The 19727-nt window shown below is 42.1% G+C and overlaps 1 protein-coding gene across 1 annotated transcript in view; it reads left to right on the top strand.

The window, feature by feature from the left end:
* The first annotated feature begins 332 nt into the window (after positions 1-332).
* ANGPT1 (angiopoietin 1) overlaps positions 333-19727 on the top strand; it is a 460247-nt gene continuing 440852 nt past the window's right edge. The window contains exon 1 of the mRNA XM_082257926.1: positions 333-965. Within this exon, the coding sequence (XP_082114052.1) occupies positions 669-965 (297 nt within the window). The 5' untranslated portion in view covers positions 333-668. The remainder of the gene's footprint in view (positions 966-19727) is intronic.

Raw genomic sequence — 19727 nt, 5'->3', positions numbered from 1 at the left:
GCACCTGCATGGATCTGGCCAGCACCCGACTTGTAGAATGACAGTCATTTAATGAGCTCTTAACTTTTAATACATTGACAAGGACAAACTGCCTTTTCTCGAGCTTGTCTCAAGCTGTTAGTTGTTATGTAGAATAAGCTTGATTGAGGTCATGCATGCAGCCACTTTGTAAACTGATCTCTCCTTCTCTACTGAGCCACCAAGCATGCTTTGCATAGGGGCGCACTCATACATACACAACATTCCTGTCAAGCCAACTCTCTCTCTCTCCTCTCTCTCCCTCTCTCTCTCTCTCCAGCTTGAATGTGCAGCCTTAATAAAACGCACAAGGCTCTGAGTGCAAATAGCAGTCCTGCTGCAGCCACAGCACAGGCTAAGGGGACCAGGCTTTGCATGTGCAGCCGAGTGGCTAATCTTTGGACTGCAAATGAGTGGAGACAATAGATGCTAGCTGCCAATGCTCTAAATATATCTATTGGAGCTGAAAAGACATTATCACTGGGGTGACACCTAAATAGTGCAGCTGGAGCAAATCCTTTCCTTTTCTACTTTTTTATTTTTTTTACAGTGCTGAAACTTTGTATCCCAATTTTCCCAGGGAGAAATTAGGAAGCCCTTGAAAGGAAACCTGCAGACTTCTATTTTTCTTTTAACAAGTTGAGGACAAGATGGCATTGGTGATGTTGTATGCCCTGTGGGCAACTGTGATGGTGAGCATAGAGGGCAGCGGGCAGAGGAAAGGCACAGACAGCGCAGGGAGAAGATATAACCGGATCCAGCATGGCCAGTGCACTTACACTTTTATTCTGCCTGAACTGGATGGCAATTGTCGTGAAGGGGCTACGGAGCAGCAGTACAACAACGCGCTGCAGAGGGATGCTCCGCAAATGGATCAGGATTTTTCCTCCCAGAAAATTCAACATCTGGAGCATGTCATGGAAAACTACACGCAGTGGCTGCAGAAAGTAAGTGTTATCTGCATCCTTCTCTTCTCCAAGGCAGGGATTCTCAACCCTTTTATAAAAGTTGGAGTTTATAGAGTACTCCTGGAGAGGGTCACTTTATTTCAGATACTACTTGATGTGACTTTACTTTATTACCGGTTCCTCCTGATTGGGAATAATTATTAGTTTAATATTAGTATGTTTTACTAACATTTCATTATGGTTTTTTTTTTTGTTTGTTTTTTTTTTTTGTTTTTTTAATTAATGTGTATAATTCCTATTTTAATTGCTAAAATCGAAATAGTAAATTGACAGTGAAGTACTTCCGGCACCCAAAGAAGGCACCCATTACAAGTACCCCTTGGGGTACCAGTTCTCCAGGCTGGTTGATCACATAGGTTGTAGAATTAATCACAATCTCAGCATTTTATAATAATAATAATAAACTTTATTTGCCTTAAGAGCCGGTCCACACTAGTGCGACTTGTCAGCCTGACAAGTCGCGCTCCCTCGCGGTCCATTGACCGCTACAGGACCCGTTCTAATAGGAGCGACACAAGTCGCTCCGACTTAGAAAAAGGGTCCTGTACTACTTGGGGGCAACCTTGGAGCAACTTGCGTAGACTTCCATTATGTGAAGTCCCTGCAAGTCGCTCCGAAGTCGTGGTGCATGGTAATGCACAAGTCGCCCTCGAAGTAAGTAAGGAGTCGTGTCGCCTTAGTGTGAACCGACTCTTAGCCTTTATTCATATTGGAGCAACTTGTCATGCCCCAAATGTATATATTCACCAGCACACCACGGCTCGTCAATTACATCCTCATTTTTATTGAAGAACGATCACATCCTAGAAAACATAGTGCAACGTTTCGGAGCCACGCACGACCCCTTCGTCAGACATGTGATGATCATTCTTCAATACAAATTTGGACATCATTGACGATCTGTGGAATGCTGGATAAATGGACATTTGATCTGTGACGTTTCCAGTTCCAGGTGGGTGTTGATACAGCACTCGCTACTCCTAAAGCCTAATCCAGGAAAGTGTGCGATGGGAATATCAATACTAAATCACATGACAAGTCGCATCCTATCGCTGGCAATCGCACTGTTCAAATCGGTGCAGCGCCGAGGTTGTGGTGCCGCATCGATTTAAAAAAGTAGTTTCTGCACTACTTTTGGCGGTTTTGGGTGCGACTTGCACATACATCCGTGCATGAAGCCGCACAAATCTCTTCCAAGTCACACTGACATGCGGCTTTAAAATTGGGAGATTTCAAAGCCACAGTTGATGTGAATGAGGGTGTAAAGGTACGTTCTCAAAGTGCTTTACATGGAAAACACAGGGAATACACAAGATAACATAAAGGAAAAAAAGGGACAATTAAGTAAAAGCTTGTCTAAAGAAAACATTTTTTAGATTTGATTTGAATGAGTTTAGAGAAGATGACTCTGTGATGTTCTTTGGAAGTGAATTGCAGAGTTTTGGAGCATAGCAGGAGAAGGCTCTGTCTCCTATCGAATGTGGGTGAGTAGGGGGACACACAGAAGACTTTGAATTTGAGGAGTGGAGGTTATAAAGGGGGGAGTAAGTTGATAAAAACTCAGACAGATAATGGGGTGCCAAGCCATAAAGAGCCTTATAGGTGAGCATGAGGACCTTAAAGTCTATGCGAAACCTGATGGGTAGCCAATGCAAGGACTCCAGGATAGGGGTAATATGGTCACTTGTATCAGACCAAGTCAGGATTCTGTCTGCAGAATTTTGTGTATATTGTAGTCGATTAATAGTGATTTTGGTACACCAGCGAGTAGAGCATTACAGTAGTCAAGTCGGGGGATACACAAATGTATGGATCAGCTTTTCAGCCACAGTGTATGATAGCATAGAACACAGCCAAGATGTTCTGACAACATTTTGTAAATGTGGGTCAAAGGTTAAATAAGTATCAAATATCACCCCTATATTTTTCAGTTTCTTATCAACTAGAAATTAGACTATTTAATTCTGTGCTCATCCTGCTTTAAAATATACACTGGGGCTCAAGCAAAGGTTGCAGACCAAAAGCGATCCTCTTGCCCATAGCGCCCAATTTTCATCTCTCATTTTAAATTGTTCCACATTTAATCCAGTTTTAACCTTTTTTTTTTTTTCAATTCACACAAATCAATCCCAGAATAACCTTAAGCCCTGGTTCAAACGAGTGCGATTTATCACACGATTTGTCAGTTCAAAATCGTACAGGTCGCACCCTATTCCTAGCAATGGAACCGTTTATATCACTGCGACTCAAGTTGCAGCAACTTTGAAAAAGGTTTCTGCGCTGCTTTTTATTGTGATTTCATTGCAACTTGCATTGACTTCTTTTAAATGAAGTCGCAAGCCGCAATGAAATCGGAGGTCCAAATCGCACTGATCTTGCAGCTTTAAAATCCAGCTGAAGTAGCACAATTTCAAAGCTGCACGGGTGTGCACGTGTGTATGGCAGCCGGTATGGCAGAAGCCGGCCGTTCGGCCAACTTCTGTCAGACGTGCATGCTGGAAAACCAGCAGCTGGCTGGTTCCTGATCAGCGCTCTCAGCCAATGGCAGAGTGTTCTGGTGGGGGGGGGGGGGGGGCGTCCCCCTGGCAGAACACAATAGGTCAGTGGAGGAGATCGCTGTACCAACATCGGATTGTTAGTAAAGCGGCTCCAACTGGAGCTGTCAGGTTTTTTTTTTGTTCAACCCAGCAGGCACTACGCTTAAGGCTCCATTCACACTAGTGAACACTCCAAAGTCACGCAATTTCCGAACGCATCTTTCATGCAACTTTACATTCTCTGGCACTGAGGTTGGAAGAAAGTAGCATCAAAGCAGTGCAGGTACATTTTCAAAGTCGCCGTGACAAAAAGTCACATAAATTGGAACTGATACCATTAAGATTAATGGCTTGTGATTTGTCATGCGACTTTATGGGGCTGACTTACTAAAACTGGAGAGTGCTAAATCTGGTGCAGCTGTGCTTAGAAACCAATCAGCTTTTAGGTTTAGACCTAGGTTCACAATGAATGCAGGTCTGAAATTGATTTCAAACCGGCATTTCAGTCCGACTTTGGGGGCGATTTGAGAGACATCTGTGTGGGTTCATGCACAGATGTCTATTGAAATTGCCCCTGAAGTTGGCAAAAGTAGTGCAGGAAATACTTTTGGGAATCGATGTGGCGCCGCAAAGTCGGCATCGCACCAAATTGGGCGGTGCCGTTACCGGCAATAGGCTCTGATTTGGCAAGCCAAATGGGCCTGATGTGAACGGGGGCTTAATGTCAAAGCCTAGTTGAACAAGATGAAGTTAGAAGCTGATTGGCTACCATACAGAGCCGCACAAGATTTTGCATTCTCCAGTTTTAGTAAATCAAATCTCTGTGTCCAAAGTCGCATGACAAGTCGCACTAGTGTGAACAGAGCCTAAGTTGCCTCATTTGTTAGGTCAAACAATTGTTTGGAAACATTTCTACCCATTGGAGCCTTGAACACACTGAAGGGTGTCCATCCATAAGCTGGATGAGGAGACTACCTTCTAATGTCTATGTGACAGCCCTGATGATCAGGAGCCACTGTTCTTGGGAGGTGACAGAGATCAGACAGGATAGAAAATCTTTCCTGATCCTTACTGTTTTCCTGTGACAAGCCGTGTTCCCCATCAGCTACACAGAGAATTCCTGCTGAGGGCATAAGGTGATACAAAATACACCATGAGATGGTCAGATAGTCATACACGTGTGGCTGTCCACTAATATCGAGGGTCATTTTAACACATTGTGCGTATGTCTGCGATTGTGCACAGCTGCAGGAACGTGCTATCACTTTAATGGTGGCCAAGCATGTTTCATTTGTATTATCTGATCAATGTGAAATTTAATCAAAATGATCGAATCCAGAAACAATTGAACAGCCTTCCAAACCATTTAGACCTGATTTACTCTTGGTTCACACCTATGCGTTTTTTTTAGAGCGTTTTGCAGAAACGCACTACAGTCCATTTAACATGGTTTCCTATGGATCTAGTTCACATCTGTGCATTTTGAGTCGGTGCATTTTTTTTCCCCACAGCAGATTGCGTTTTGCATGTAATAGACTTCAATGTGTGTTTTTGATGTGCTTTGCAGGATTCTTTTGGCCAATAGGTAAGATTGATACTTCTGTTCATGGAGTGTGACTTTGAAACAACTTTTAACTCTCTGGCACTCAAGTAGCATCAAAGTTGTCCTACATGAACAGAACTGTCATAGTTGCCAATTAGCCCAAAAAAGTCACAAAAGAACGTTTCAAAAATGTGTGTTCAAAAATGCTAAATTCAACGCAAAACGCACCAATAAAACACATCAACTAAAACCTGCATAGATGTGAACCTAGCTTCAATGGCAGACTTCAATGTGTGTTTTTGATGTGCTTTGCGGGTTTTTTTGGCTAAGACCCCGTTCACACTGGGGCGACCTGGTCGCCTGACAGGTCACCGTAGGTCGCCTGCCATAGAGAAGCTGCGGACCCGTTCTAATAGGAGCGACACAAGTCGCTCCGACTTAGAAAAAGGGTCCGGAGCTTCTTTGGGGCGACCCGGAGCGACCTGCATAGACTTCAATGTTATGAAGTCCGTGCCGGCCGCTCCGAGGTCGCGGTGCGAGCAGCGCGCCGCGACCTATGAGGTCGCCCCGGCAAGTAGCGTCACCCCAGTGTGAACGGGGCCCAATAGAAAAGTTTGACAGTTCTGTTCATGGAATGCAACTTTGATGCAATTTCTTTTTTCTTTTTTTGAAAATTGATACAACTTTTAACTCTCTGGCACTCAATTAGCATCAAAGTTGCACTCCATGAAGAGAATTGTCATCGTTTCCAATCAGCCAAAAATAAAATTTCTCAAAACACATCAGAAACGTGTCAAAAATGCATGTTCAAAAAATGCAAAATTCACCGCAAAACGTGCCAGAAAAACGCATCAACCGCATCAACCGCAACCTGCATGGATGTGAACTTAACCTCAGATCAGATTCAATCCAACTGAGTCAGGTGGTCAGGGCAGGAGAATTTTTGATCGTTCTGAGATGCTTTGGTCATGAATTCAATCACTTTTCGATTGATCAGATTATAGAATCGTACAGTGGAACAGAGATGTGATTGATAATTTATGATCATTCAACTATCAATTGAATTCCCAGTGAGGGTCATATTGATCAAATGGACTTTTACCTGTAAAGAAATTATTCTATCGATCATTTATCAGTGTGTATGGCCACTATTAGTAGAGATCAGACTGCAGAATCTAATAATCAATAGTAGGAGGGAAATTTTTGCTTTTGAAAATTGATCTACTCCTCACATGTTGTTTGGAACTGAGCGGCTCTGATGGAGGAACTGTATTGCTATATCAACAATGGGTTTCCTCTCCTGGGGTCATTGTTTTGCACAGTCAGAATGAGAGGAAGGTGGCTGTAGAACGCTTTCACTTGTCATGATTTATGTCAAATTAGGCAATAAATGGTGGAGATGTTGCTCAGAGCAACCAATGAAATTTCCTCTTACAAAGGTGATCCTTTGTAACGTAATCCAAGGAGTTGCCATTGACAGTTTCAGTTTTCATCGGTTTGTCTCTTTAAGCCAGGGGTCTTCAGTTTTCATCGGTTTTCATCATCCCTTGTCTCTTTAAGCCAGGGGTCTTCAAACTATGGCCCTCCAGTTGTTCAAGAACTACAATTCCCATTCATGTCTGTGAATGTCAGAGTTTTACAATCCCTCGTGGGATGTGTAGTTCTGCAACCGCTAGAGGGCCACAGTTTCAGGATCCCTGCAGCCTATTGCTTAGCCTTAGACCATCCTCATTTCACTGTTCATCTTCACAAAGTGCAGTAACCCATAGCAACCAATTAGAATTCACTTTACGCAAGCTAGATCAGAAGAAGCAGGATTCTGATTGGTTGCTAAGGTTGCTACACTTTGCTCCTTGAGCTATATTATTGGTATTTGCCCGATGTTCCCGGTTTCTGGTACAGTGCCAGGTTTTGAGATGATGTCAGCTGGAAATGCTGGTCCCTGGAAATGTAATCAGTCCTTGGTACTCACAAATCCCTGTTGGTGTAAAGCATGTTATACTGAGCTCTTCTCATCTGGTAATGTACGTTGTGTGTTTCCAGTTAACATTTATATGAGGGCAGCGCTTTGAAAATGTTTGCATTCCAATTTTATGAACGTGTCATAATTGGGGATTAACACCGGAACGCAAGAAAAAGGATTGCACAGCATTAAAACCTTCATAGCAAACCGCACATTGGTGGGTGTCCCCGCTTTTTACACCAATTGCAGCTGGCAGGTTTAAAGCCAGCCTTACCATGACCAACAACAGATTTATCTGGTACTTAGCAGTCAGCAAATACATTTACTTCACCAGATCCAGTGCAACCAGTACAGGGCTGAGTGACCAGTGCAGAACATATACCAACCAATCAAAATCTGTCTTGTATTCATCTGACTTCAGGGAAGTCAGTTCTACTTGTTGCTATGGGTTACAGCACTTAGATCTTTGCTGTGGAAGTGGAATTAAACCCATTGATTTACCGGTCTCAAAAACTGTTACATCCTCGGCATGCTGGGACTGCTAACTGTCACATTTGCTTGTATTCTCAACCAAACTGTCAAGCCTTCAAATGACCGGTGTCAAAACAGATCACATGTGCAGCACCATGGGAACTGCAAATCAAACAGAGGCCAAGATGCCAGCTCCCTTGGCTGTAAAGGATAAGGGGGGGGGGGGTCATTCTACTTGAAGGCTAGACTTAGACATGCATCTAAATCTGCTGCTCCTCTGAAGAGCAATCTAACCTTAAATCACTTTTTAGAGGTAATTTACAGGCAGTGAGGAGGCAATGTGCCCCCTCACTGCCGGTTTTAACCCAATTTTTGCCTAACGAACGCCCTGCAAATTGCAATACATTTGTAGTGCTTTTCCATTTATTTGAATGGGTCCTGTTTGGGGGGCTTGCCGCACGCCAACTGCAACATGTTGCATAGTTTTTGCCGTGGGTGCAAAGCATTGTGACAGCAGCAGGTAAACATCCCTGTCCGCTGCCATTGCAGCTTGTGTGTGTGTGTGCGGGGGGTGGGGGGGGGGGTAGTTGAGGGAGGTACTTAAAATTAGGCTCAACCACACATTTTTAATGCCCCCTAAGAAGAGATGTAAAGATTCCAGATATTTTTAAGCCAGGAGAAAAAATTTGCAGTGCCCCTAGTGGCAGAAATGCATATTTCTCTTGTTTGAGAACTGCATTAAGAAGTACAGTGTTACTTGAATTGTATTCCAGAATTTGCTTGTTTTCAGCTGAGAGAACTTGCAATAATTTAAGACTTTACATAAAGTTTCAGAAATCTTCATTATAGACTTCATGTTATATAGAAAACCATGTCATAGATATATTTTTATGATTGTAAAAGAACATATCCCACATATCTGTTTTTGTTTTTTGTTTTTCAGGAAAAAAAAAAATTGCTTTGAAAAAAAACTGAATTTAATTTTTTATTCCATTTTTTCCCAAGCCTTCCCATCTCTACCCCTAACCACAGCTTTCAACTTAGTCTAAGTGTATCTCTCCCTCAGACATTTTTGTTTTTTTAGGTTGGAATCACAGCTTTGCAATTTTGCTTGATGCATTTTACAGTGAAATAAATGGAAACACATTAAAATATATGTGTTAGGATGCACGTTAACACGTATCCTGATATACACCAATGCATCCCAATATTCATCAATGTGCATTGCTGTGTGCAATGATAAACCTTGACATTCAACACAATGTGCATTGTGTCACGTCAGCATGAGTATTCATGTATTTTCATTAATATATTGAAGAACGCACCAGGACAAAAATAAATACATGAAATAGAAAGGGCACCACCACCTAAGTGTAGCCATTTATTGGTGGAAATAAAACCTTAAAATATGTATGCACTAACTGCATAAATCCAGGGAAAGGAATATGAATTATATCATTCATGCAGAATTTGCATGGGAAGCATCCTGGTTGTGCAGAGTTCGGCAGGGAGATGGCCAGTGTATGCAGAGCTGTGCTGGGAAGTTGCTGGATGTGCTGGCAGGAATGGAGCCACGCTGGAACACAAGCTGGGATAGATGCGCCAGAAGGGCTCGGCTCAGCTGCTGGGTGTAGATGTGGGTGGGAGGGGCTACGCGTTTCTGAGCTGTCTACGTCCCTTTGTGAAGCACATAAGGCTGTTTTATATGTACCCTTGCAATGACTGGAGTTGATAGGTGTGAAAAAATGGCAGTCACTGCAGATAGTGTGAACCAGCCCTAAGAAATGCCCTGGGGCTGGATTCACATCCGCCATGTCTGCTTTTAATGCATTTTATTTAATGTGCATTGTAATGCATTTACGCACATTTTCATTACTCTATCGGCTTCAGAACATGGACATGGCTCATGGTTACCGATGCACTGCAACACAGAACAAATGGTCTATTTGGATCTAAAGAGTAACTCCCCTTTTGTTGAGAAAAAAAAAACATTCCCCTCTGGGTGATCTTTGTACATTGTAGGGACCTAACAAACTTTGTTGCAGATTACTGCCTTTTGTTATTCTGAAGAAATAGTTGCTTGTCTGTATAAGAGTGATTTTATAATTATCAATCAGCTGCTGCACCTGCAGGTCTCTAATGAGGAAAGTGACAGGGTCTGCATCCCTTTGGATGTGGTTTCCTTTTGGGAGTATCTCACCAAAAATGGCATTGCAGGAGGTACCCAAAATCTGATTTGTTTCTTAGGCTTCATTCACACCTGAGCGTATTGTTTTCAGGCATGTTTTGGGCTTTTTTCAGGTGTTTTTCAGGTGGGTTTTTATGGCCTTTTTTTTCAGGTGTTTTTAGGCAGGCATTGGCACCTTCAACAAAAACACTTGTAATCTGACAAAAAACGAAGCTCATGTACTTTTTTGGGCTTCAAGGGTTTTGCTTCAGGTGACAAAATGCTCATATGTGACCAGAGGCCATTAATAGGATTTTGCTTGTTGAGCATTTTGAGGCTTTAGAGATGAGCGTTTTTTTACGAGCTGAAAAAACACTCAGGTGTGAACACTACAGGGCCTTAGTGTAGACCTCTTGGAAAATCAGTAAGCAAAAGGTAGGAAATTACATTCCTGGGAGGCATTCTGTACACCATCTGTACACCTGCCTCCAGGTTACCATATTGCATTGCATTTTATGCAATTGCATACACTATATGATTCCCCCCCCCCCAAGAAATTGGAGTTATCCTTTAATGACTTTTTATGACACATGCATTTTTGTATGCTCCAAAAGATGTAAATCAAGCCCAATCCTTGCTCCCCTTATCTCCCCTTATCTAAAACAAACAAAAAAAAGTTTTGGTTGGAGTTATACTTTACATGATTTTTAACCAGCATAGCTTTTAATCTGTGTCTATGGCTGTGTCAGGGACATCAGACTGAGGACTCCTTGGGTTTGGCATCTGATATGAATGGTTCAGTGTTCTTTCCAAGGAGCAAAGCACTAAATAAACGTATGCTGTCTTTGTAAGCTTTTGCAGAATTCCTAGATTTCTGTGGTTAATGGGAAGAGTTTGGCATTTTATAAACCTGGTAACTTTGCAATTCAAGATTGGATGGAACAAAGAGTGTGGTTGCTCGGGGTAACACAGACAGCTCTTCTTTCAGACTCTTTGACAAATGAGGTCGCGCTACCCTCTGCTACTAATTAATAGTAACTTTACAAGTTTGTTTTCTGGCTGACAGCTAGTCTAAGGTTTCAGGTCGTGGTCACTGTGTTCTTCTTCACACTTGTTTTTAGAAGGTATGCCCTATAATTGACTCCAGCCAGGCTCACAAAGTGCAGGGATTATTAATAAAGTGCCAAAACACAGCCTCTATTTATAGAGGATTCTGCTGAGCAAATGTCAGCGAACATACCTGGGAACGAGGCGGACCCGGCTAACCTTTCTGAAAATGTATTTATGAAATGTTTGAACAGGCTCTGTCTTCACATGGGGAGATGGTGATATCTCAGCTACAAGCCATTGTATTCTAATCAGTACTCAGTACCTTAAAGGCATAGTTCGCCTTTACCAAAAAACTACCTGTGTAGGTAAGGGGTTTCTGAAGATTTGACCAAAGTTGAATAATGCCCTTGCTATAGCTGTAGGTCAGTTACAGTGCCTTGAAAAAGTATTCATACTCCTTGAAATTTTCCAAATTTTCTCATATTACAACCAAAAACGTAAAGATATTTTATTGGGATTTTACGTGATAAACCAACACAAAGTGGCACATAATTGTGAAGTGGAAAGAAAATGATAAATGTTTTTCAATATTGTTTACAAATAAATATCTGAAATGTGTGGTTTGCATTTGTATACATCCCCCCTTTACTCTGATACCCTTAACTAAAATCTAGTGGAACCAATTGCCTTCAGAAATCATCTAATTAGTAACTAGAGTCAGCCTGTGTGTAATTTAATCTCAGTATAAATACAGCTGGTATGTGAAGCCCTCAAAGGTTTGTTAGAGAACCTTAGTGAACAAACAGCATCATGAAGGAACACACCAGACAGGTCGGGTATGAAGTTGTAGAGAAGTTTAAAGCAGGGTTAGGTTATAAAAAAATATCCAATCGATAAAAACAGCCCTTGCACATGCTGGAATCCAACATCTACATAGGGATATACTTCACCAGCCTGTGGCGCTGATCATGTGTCCACTTCCTACTTGTTGTATGTCTTTAAGCAGGTAGGTCCTGGTCGATGCAGCTCCTCTCACACACCACTGGAGGGCGGATAAAATGCAGGTTCCAGACTGTAATAGAGGGAAGCGCATGCAGACTTCGGGCAATATCGCTTTATTAAGGGACAAATAGTACAGTTAAAATGCACTCACATTTCCTTCCTTATTGCATAAGCATATCGGCATGTCAACAGAAGCTCCTCGCTCCTCCCGTCCCTCCAGGTTGTTTCACTCCGGTCTCCTCTCTCGCAGCTACCGCCGCTATGACCCCGCTCTCCCTTCCTGCTCACGTCTCCCCCACCGGGTCACTACAGCGGGGTCATAGCGGCGGTAGCTGCGAGAGAGGAGACCGGAGTGAAACAACCTGGAGGGACGGGAGGAGCGAGGAGCTTCTGTTGACATGCCGATATGCTTATGCAATAAGGAAGGAAATGTGAGTGCATTTTAACTGTACTGTTTGTCCCTTAATAAAGCGATATTGCCCGAAGTCTGCATGCGCTTCCCTCTATTACAGTCTATAAAAAAATATCCCAAGCTTTGAACATATCATGGAGCACTGTTCAATCCTTCATCCAAAAATTGAAAGATTATAGCACAACTGAAAACCTACCAATGGCCATCCACCTAAACTGACAGGCCGAGCAAGGAGAGCATTATTCAGAGAAGCAGCCCAGAGATCCACAGCTCAGGTTGGAGAATCTGTCCACAGGGCAACTATTAGTCGTGCACTCCACAAATCTGGCCTTCATGGAAGAGTGGCAAGAAGAAAGCCACTGTTGAAAGAAAGCCATAGTAAGTCCCGATTGCAGTTTAGGAGAAGCCACGTGGGGGAAAACATGTAGAGGAAGATGCTCTTGTCAGATGAGACCAAAATTGAACTTTTTGGCCTAAAAAGAAAAACGCTATGTGTGGCAGAAAATTAGTACTACACATCACCCTGAATCCCAATGGTCGCTACATTATACTAGTTTGTATCATTGAAAAGATCACCTATACTCTGGTCTCGCTTTATGGGCCAAATTCGAAACAAATACTCTTCCTGAATAAACTCATCAAACAGGCAAGACATATGCAGAAGGGCCATATCTTTTTATGCTGTGATTTTTATATTGTTCCCGACTACCAGATAGACTCTTCCATCATTCACTCAAGATTGCAATCACCTATGTCTAAATTCCTTTACACCAAAGACTTATTCCACGTTTGGAGATGACACCACACACAGCAAAGTGTGACTATACTTTCTTCTCAGAGACCCACAACTCCTTTTCACGCATTAACTTCTTTCTAGTGGACAAATGGATACTCCAGAACATATGTGACTCAGTCTCTTGGTCAGATCACGCTTCTATCTACATAACTATTAATACGGATTTCTGGACCACTATCTCTAAAGTATGGTGAGCAACACTTATCCTATGCTTTACCCCATATGCCGAATCTCTCTAAAAGCAACTGGACGAATTCTTCCTTCAGAAAGTTGGATCAGTGAGAGACTCCTCAATCTTGTGGAATGCACACAAGGCTTTCATTAGGGGAGCACTCATACAAATGTGTTCCCAAGCAAAAAAAAAAGAGGATGCAGCATCTCGACTGATTACTTTCCTCTATCATTACGTAAAGTAGAGGAACTAAAAAAATCTCAACCCCATTGTAAACACAAATCACACCTTATCTCTCTCTGCTAGGAGCTTAGAACACTCCTGCTGGATTCCTATGAGAAGGTACAGCACAGCTACTTAATACAATACCAGCAACAAAGCACGCAAAGCCATGGCAGCCCCTATTAGGGGAAAGAGATGCAAATCTAAAATTCCCTTCCTACTCCCCCCTACATCCAAAATTAAACTCGTTGATCCCCAAAAGAGTGCATATGCTTTCAGAAGTTACTACAAATCATTATATAACATTAAAGATGATCCTGAGACCACACAACTCACTCCAGAACTCATTAACGCCTTCCTACATAATAAGAATCTACCCTCCTTAACAGAGGAGCAACTATTGTATCTTAATAAATCCTTCTCCCAATCTGAGATTTGTTTAGCTATAGACTCACTGCCAAACAATTAGGCCCCTGGTCCTGATGGACTGTAAAGAGAATACTACAAACAATATAAAGAGATTCTAGCTCCACACCTCTGCAGTATGTACAATGACACTGCCTCTTCTTCCACAAGAGCGCTGATCATAACCCTCCCAAAGCCAGGGAAGGGTCCCATATCTCTCCTCAACACTGACCTTAAGGTCAATGCTAAGATTATAGCCTCTAGGCTTATGCACATATTACCTGGTCTAATCCACAAGGACCAGACAGGTTTTATTTCAGGAAGACAAACTTCTGATTCCAGTAGACGCTTAATCAATGTCATACACTTTGCAGAATGTACACGAATGCCTTCTCTGTTTCTGTCTCTGGATGCAGTGAAGGCGTTCGATAGAGTACACTGGGTGTATATAAAAGCTGTCCTCCAAAAGTTTGGCTTTAGAAACCAAATCCTCTCAGCCATCATGGCTTTAAATTCAAAACCCTCAGCCCAAGTATTTGTCTGTCGAATGCCTTCCATTCCTTTTAACATAACCAACGGCACCAGACAGGGTTGTCCACTATCTCCTCTGATTTTCAACTTAGTTATGAAACCAATAGCTGAAAGCATCAGATCTCACCCCCCCATCCAAGGCATCCAGATTGGCACACAGGAGCACAAAGTTAGTCTGTTCACAGATGACGCTATACTCATGCTCTCCAACTACTTCCCAGGCTTTGGTACAGGATATGCTTTCACAATTCAGTAATGTTTCTTATTACAAGGTGAACTCAACCAAATGCCATATTATTGATCTCAATATTGATGGCTCAACCAGCAACTGGTTGCGACTAGCCTACCCTTATGTGTGGGATGAAACTGGTATAGGATACTTGGGAATTACTCTGACCAAGACCACTAAGGGGCTGTAAAATTAAAACTGCATACCCTTTAGATCAAAATTCACATGGGATCTTGAAACCTGGTGTGCTTTGAATTCTCCTGGGTGGGACGCCTAGCGGTATTCAAAATTAATGTTCTCCCCGAGCTATTGTGCCTCTTTTGAATTTTCCCAATCTCAGTCCCTGTCTCATACTTTTCCTCTTTACAAAAACTTCTCAACTCATATGTATGGCAAGGAAATAAACCCTGCAGTGCACACAGCAGGCTCATAAAACATAGGATGGCAGGGGGTTCAGGTCTAGTAGACATCAAAGACTACTTCCTATCTTCATTACTAGCACAGTCGAGGGATTGGTTCTCGCCACCACCTAAAACTCATTGGGATTCCTTAGAACAATCTACGGTACCAGGACATGACCTGGAGCTATGGATTTATAGTACGGGACCAAAAGGTATCATACCCCAGCATTTCTTCCCCAAGATTAGGGCCACTGCCCTAGCCTGGTGGAGGTTTTTAGATCACCACTGGAAGCGAACCTCCACGATCCCTCTAAATTTGCCCTTATTAGTACTAAAGACAGTGATGCCAGATTTACACCTCCTGTCCAAGCTCATAGCATCCTATAGATCCCTTAACGATCTCTTTGATAAGGGAAAATTAAAATCCTTCTCTAGATTACAGCAGGACCAAATACTAGCCCCTACACAGCTGTTTCAATACTTGCAAATTAGCCATTGCTTGGCTAAAAAGCCCCATCTTATTAGAGTGATCCCTTACCAAGCATGTCCTTACCTTAAGTCCTTTTTACCTAACAAAAAAGGAATCTCTCTTTTTTACATTCTGCTTCAGGAAAAGCAGTCATTTGTGAAGTCCACCCCGTTTATTAAATGGAAAAAAGACATGGGTTCTAAGTTCACACCATCTCAATGGTAAAGAGCACTACAGTCAGTTTATTATAAGACTCATTGTACCTCTCCCTGGGAACTAACCCAAAAAATTACACAACGGTGGTACCTAACCCTTCTAAAGATTTCCACATTTAATCCCCACCTATCCCCTCTTTGTTGGAGAGGATGCGGAGGAGAAGGGTACATTCTCTATATTCTATGGAGCTGTCCGCATCTAACCAGGTTTTGGACAGGAATCTTCAGCCTTCCCTATCCCTAGATCTCCCAGTCTAGCCTTGATCAAACTCTCTATTGAAGTCATTTCAACACACCTACGCACAGTGGTAACCCACATACTACTAGCAGCTAGACAAGCGATCGTTAAGCTTTGGAAATCCACAGACTCTCCGTCCCATGGGAAAATGGTCCAATTGACCCAAAACCCATTGTGTTTATGAAACAATATTATCCCCTAATAAAGATGCATTCATCCGCTCCCAAAATATGTGGTCCCCATGGGCGCAATGGGTGCAAATTTCACCTCTATTAACTTTGCCTTCTCTTTTCCTTCTTTTTCTTAATCTGGTTACTCTGAATGTTTATCAGAGCGAACTCAGAGGATCCTCTCCATAGAATGTGATGTACATTTAAATGACTTTTCTGATGGAATACTGGTTATAAGTTGAATATTCTGTTTACTCATTATTTGATTACTCTGTTTTTGCCAAGCCATGTAACAATATGGTTCATTGTTCTCTTGTCAATCTCTAAACTCAATAAAAATTGATTGAAACAGAATTGCATCACGTTTGGGGTGCCATTGAAAGGATGCCACCCAAATGCATTGCGATTCCAAATTGCAGGATGTGAACGGGGTCTAAAAGTGCTCAACCATTATACCTGCTGGAGAGGGAGGTGGATAACAGGGATAATATAAAGTACATACGGCGAGGACCAGAGGGGTGGGGGAGAGTGTTGTGAGCTAGTCCCCCTTTTTCTTTTTTGTGAAAAGGTAAACTTACCCTTTGAATATTTTGCAATGTTGCATGAATTATATACATTGTATCTACTTATATACCGCTCTATACATTCAGAATGAGATTATTATTTTATCTTTATCACCATTGCTCCTGCTATATCACTATAGGCTTGTCTCTGTGATGAGGTTTATTCTTTCCTGTGCCTGTAGTGCGTGTAGAATGATTCACATGGTTGTAGTTACTATTGGCCACTGGGGATAGTGCCGGGGTTCTTGTTTTCTTTAAAAGAATTTACAAGATACAAAAGTCCAGTTCGTGAATCTGAACACATCTAGTCACACAAGTCACTTCTGTAATACAGTGATCTGTGTTTTTGCTGGGAAATAGTTTCCTTTTATGTTAAACTGAACAGTTGATTGATAATTCCTTGCATAAAAATGTTAGTCTGTGGGTCCTTTCACACGGGCGTTCTGTTTTTTTCTTCCGTTCAGTCACTTTTTTTTTTTTTAAAACGTACATGGATGTCACTTTGTAGGGTCCGTTCCGTATGCCCATTTTTCATCCATCCATTTGCGGATGAAAAATGGACATAATGTATGTTTATGGAATAGCGGACGTAAACGGATGACATCCGCTGACATCTGTTTCTGCGTTTGTTCCGTTTTTAAAACGAAAGAAAAATAGGGTTCTCTTCCGTCTCAAAAAACGGAACTTAACGGAATGGACGCAAAACGGATGTCAGCGGATGGTCATCCGCTAACGTCCGCTAGCCCATAGACATACATTATGTCAGTTTTTCATCCCCAAATGAATGGATGAGAAACGGACATACGGAACGCCCGTGAGAAAGGACCCTAAGACAGTGTTTCTGAAAAAAAAAAATATTCAGTCAAGGCACCCTTTAACCACTTTACCACCAGAGGATTTTGCGGTCTTACGTCCAGGCCACTTTTTGCGATTCGGCAATGTGCGAATTTAACTGACAATTGCGCGGTCATGCAACGCTGTACCCAAAGTAAATTTACGTCCTTTTTTTTCCCACAAACAGAGCTTTCTTTTGGTGGTATTTTATCACCTATGCGATTTTTACTTTTTGCGCTATAAACAAAAAAAGAGCGAAAATTTTGAAAAAATAACAATATTTTTCAAATTTTCTTATATGAAATTCCCCCCCAAAAAATGTAAAAATCAAAATTTTTTATCATTTTTGGCCAATTTGTTTTCTGCTACATATTTTTGGTAAAAAAAATCGCAATAAGCATATTTTGATTGGTTTGCGCAAAAGTTATTGCGTTTACTAACTAAGGGAAAGATTTCTGTCATTTTTGGTGTTTTTTTTTTAACGAGTAATGGCGGCAATCTGCGTTTTTTTCTTGCGGGACTGCAACATTGCGGCGGACAGATCGGACCCTTGACTGACATTTTTGACACTTTTGGGGGTACCAGTGACATTACTAGAGTAATCAGTGCTATAAATATGCACTGTTACTGTAAAAATGACACTGGCAGGGAAGGGGTTAATTTTATTGGACAGGGAGGGGTTAATGTATGCCTGGTGCTTACTGACATGTGTGGGGGGAGGTGACTGAGTGACACAGGGACAGATCGCAGGTCCAGCTATGCTGAACCCTGCAATCTGACCCTGCCTGTCACTTAGGAGCTCCGCCCGCTCTGTTTATACAAGCGGGCGGATCTCCACACTCGATTCCCCGATGATCCGGGAAGAGCGGCGGTGATCACCGCCGCTCCTCCCCTGGCCCGACTCCCGCTGTGACTGAAAACAGCAGGAGCGAGCCTCCGGCGGCGCGCGCGCGCCGCCCACAAGGGGAGGAGTCCAGCGACGTAGGTCTACATCGCTGGACGATAACGAGCCACATTGCCGCAGTAGCAGCAATGTGAGCGGGGGTAAAGTGGTTAAAATTATGGACAGTCTCGAGGCACCCCATTCTAAAGTGTAAAAAGCTATTCTGATAATTTTACACAATGCAGTCACATCCACACGTCGGATACCTGAAGTTAGTGGTGATTTATTCTTCCAAAGCAAATACACTTTTGCACACTGGTACTGACTAGTATTCCAAAGTTTTGATTCTCCTTCAATTTTTCTCTCCATCAGTCAGCTAATATCACTCCAATGCTGAGAGAGAGGGGCACAGGAGGGTCAAACAAGGATCCTGTGGAGGCAACATACATCCTCCTTATTAACTGATGGTGCACAATGAAAACCCGTGGCTTTGTGTAACTAAAAGGCAGGCTTGATCCACCTGCTGGCTTGTATACAATTTTTGATCAATTTTAATACATTTTTAGGCATTTTGCCTAAAAATTGGTTGAAAAAAGGTTGGTCTAAAAAATCTTTAAAAATTTAAATGGCAAGAATGTCACCAGTTCCCAACTAGAATTAGAAGTGTAGGCGGAGAACTCTGGTAACAATGGGTTTATTGACTCATAAAGCAAAAAAAACAAAATTTACTCACTTTACTTATACAATCACGTAGGGAGCAAATTCCTAATTACTTGTTTCTTCTGCACATGATTGGATGATTAAAGAGAATATTTGAACAATGTATTGTGTGAAGATTTTCAACATCTTCAGTAAGGCAGGCCATACACAGTGCACATTTTTTTCCTTAACCTCCCTAGCGGTATGATTCTGTCAGGAATTCTGTTCCAAAAGCGGTACAATTCTTTCCATGGAAATTTGGCGTTATGTATTAAAGGCCTACAATTCTTAGTAATTACTGACTTAAAACTTACCAAAACAAGACTCTAGTACACATCCCAGATGTAATGAATTTGAAACACAAACACATGAATTATAATCCAATCAATAATAGAATTTTATTCAAGAAGGCAAGGAAAAATAATGAAATTTGTCAAAGAAATTCAATACACATCCTGAGTGTGAAAAAGTTTAAAGCAGGGCACTAGACAAAGTCCGACATTGCAATCTGGGCAAAAGTACCGTGTTTCCTTTCGGACTTTTCTTCCATTGCCATCCTTTTTAGAACAACAGACGACGCACATCCTGGTAGGCGCCAACTTTTTTGGGGTGGGCGGTACAAAGTCCACAAAATGACGGCCTGTCAGGCGCTCTGGATTGCCAACATCAACAGCACGTCGTCCGGGTCTGTTTGCAGATACTGATGATGGTGTCGGGTGGTTGATGAAAATCTGCTCAGCCACCTTCCAGACAAAGTCCGAATGAACGA

Source organism: Pelophylax lessonae (assembly GCF_965119305.1).
Source record: "Pelophylax lessonae genome assembly, chromosome: 5".
In the NCBI taxonomy this organism is placed as follows: domain Eukaryota; kingdom Metazoa; phylum Chordata; class Amphibia; order Anura; family Ranidae; genus Pelophylax; species Pelophylax lessonae.
Note: the sequence above shows the minus strand (reverse complement) of the source record. Positions and strands in the feature narration are given on the sequence as shown.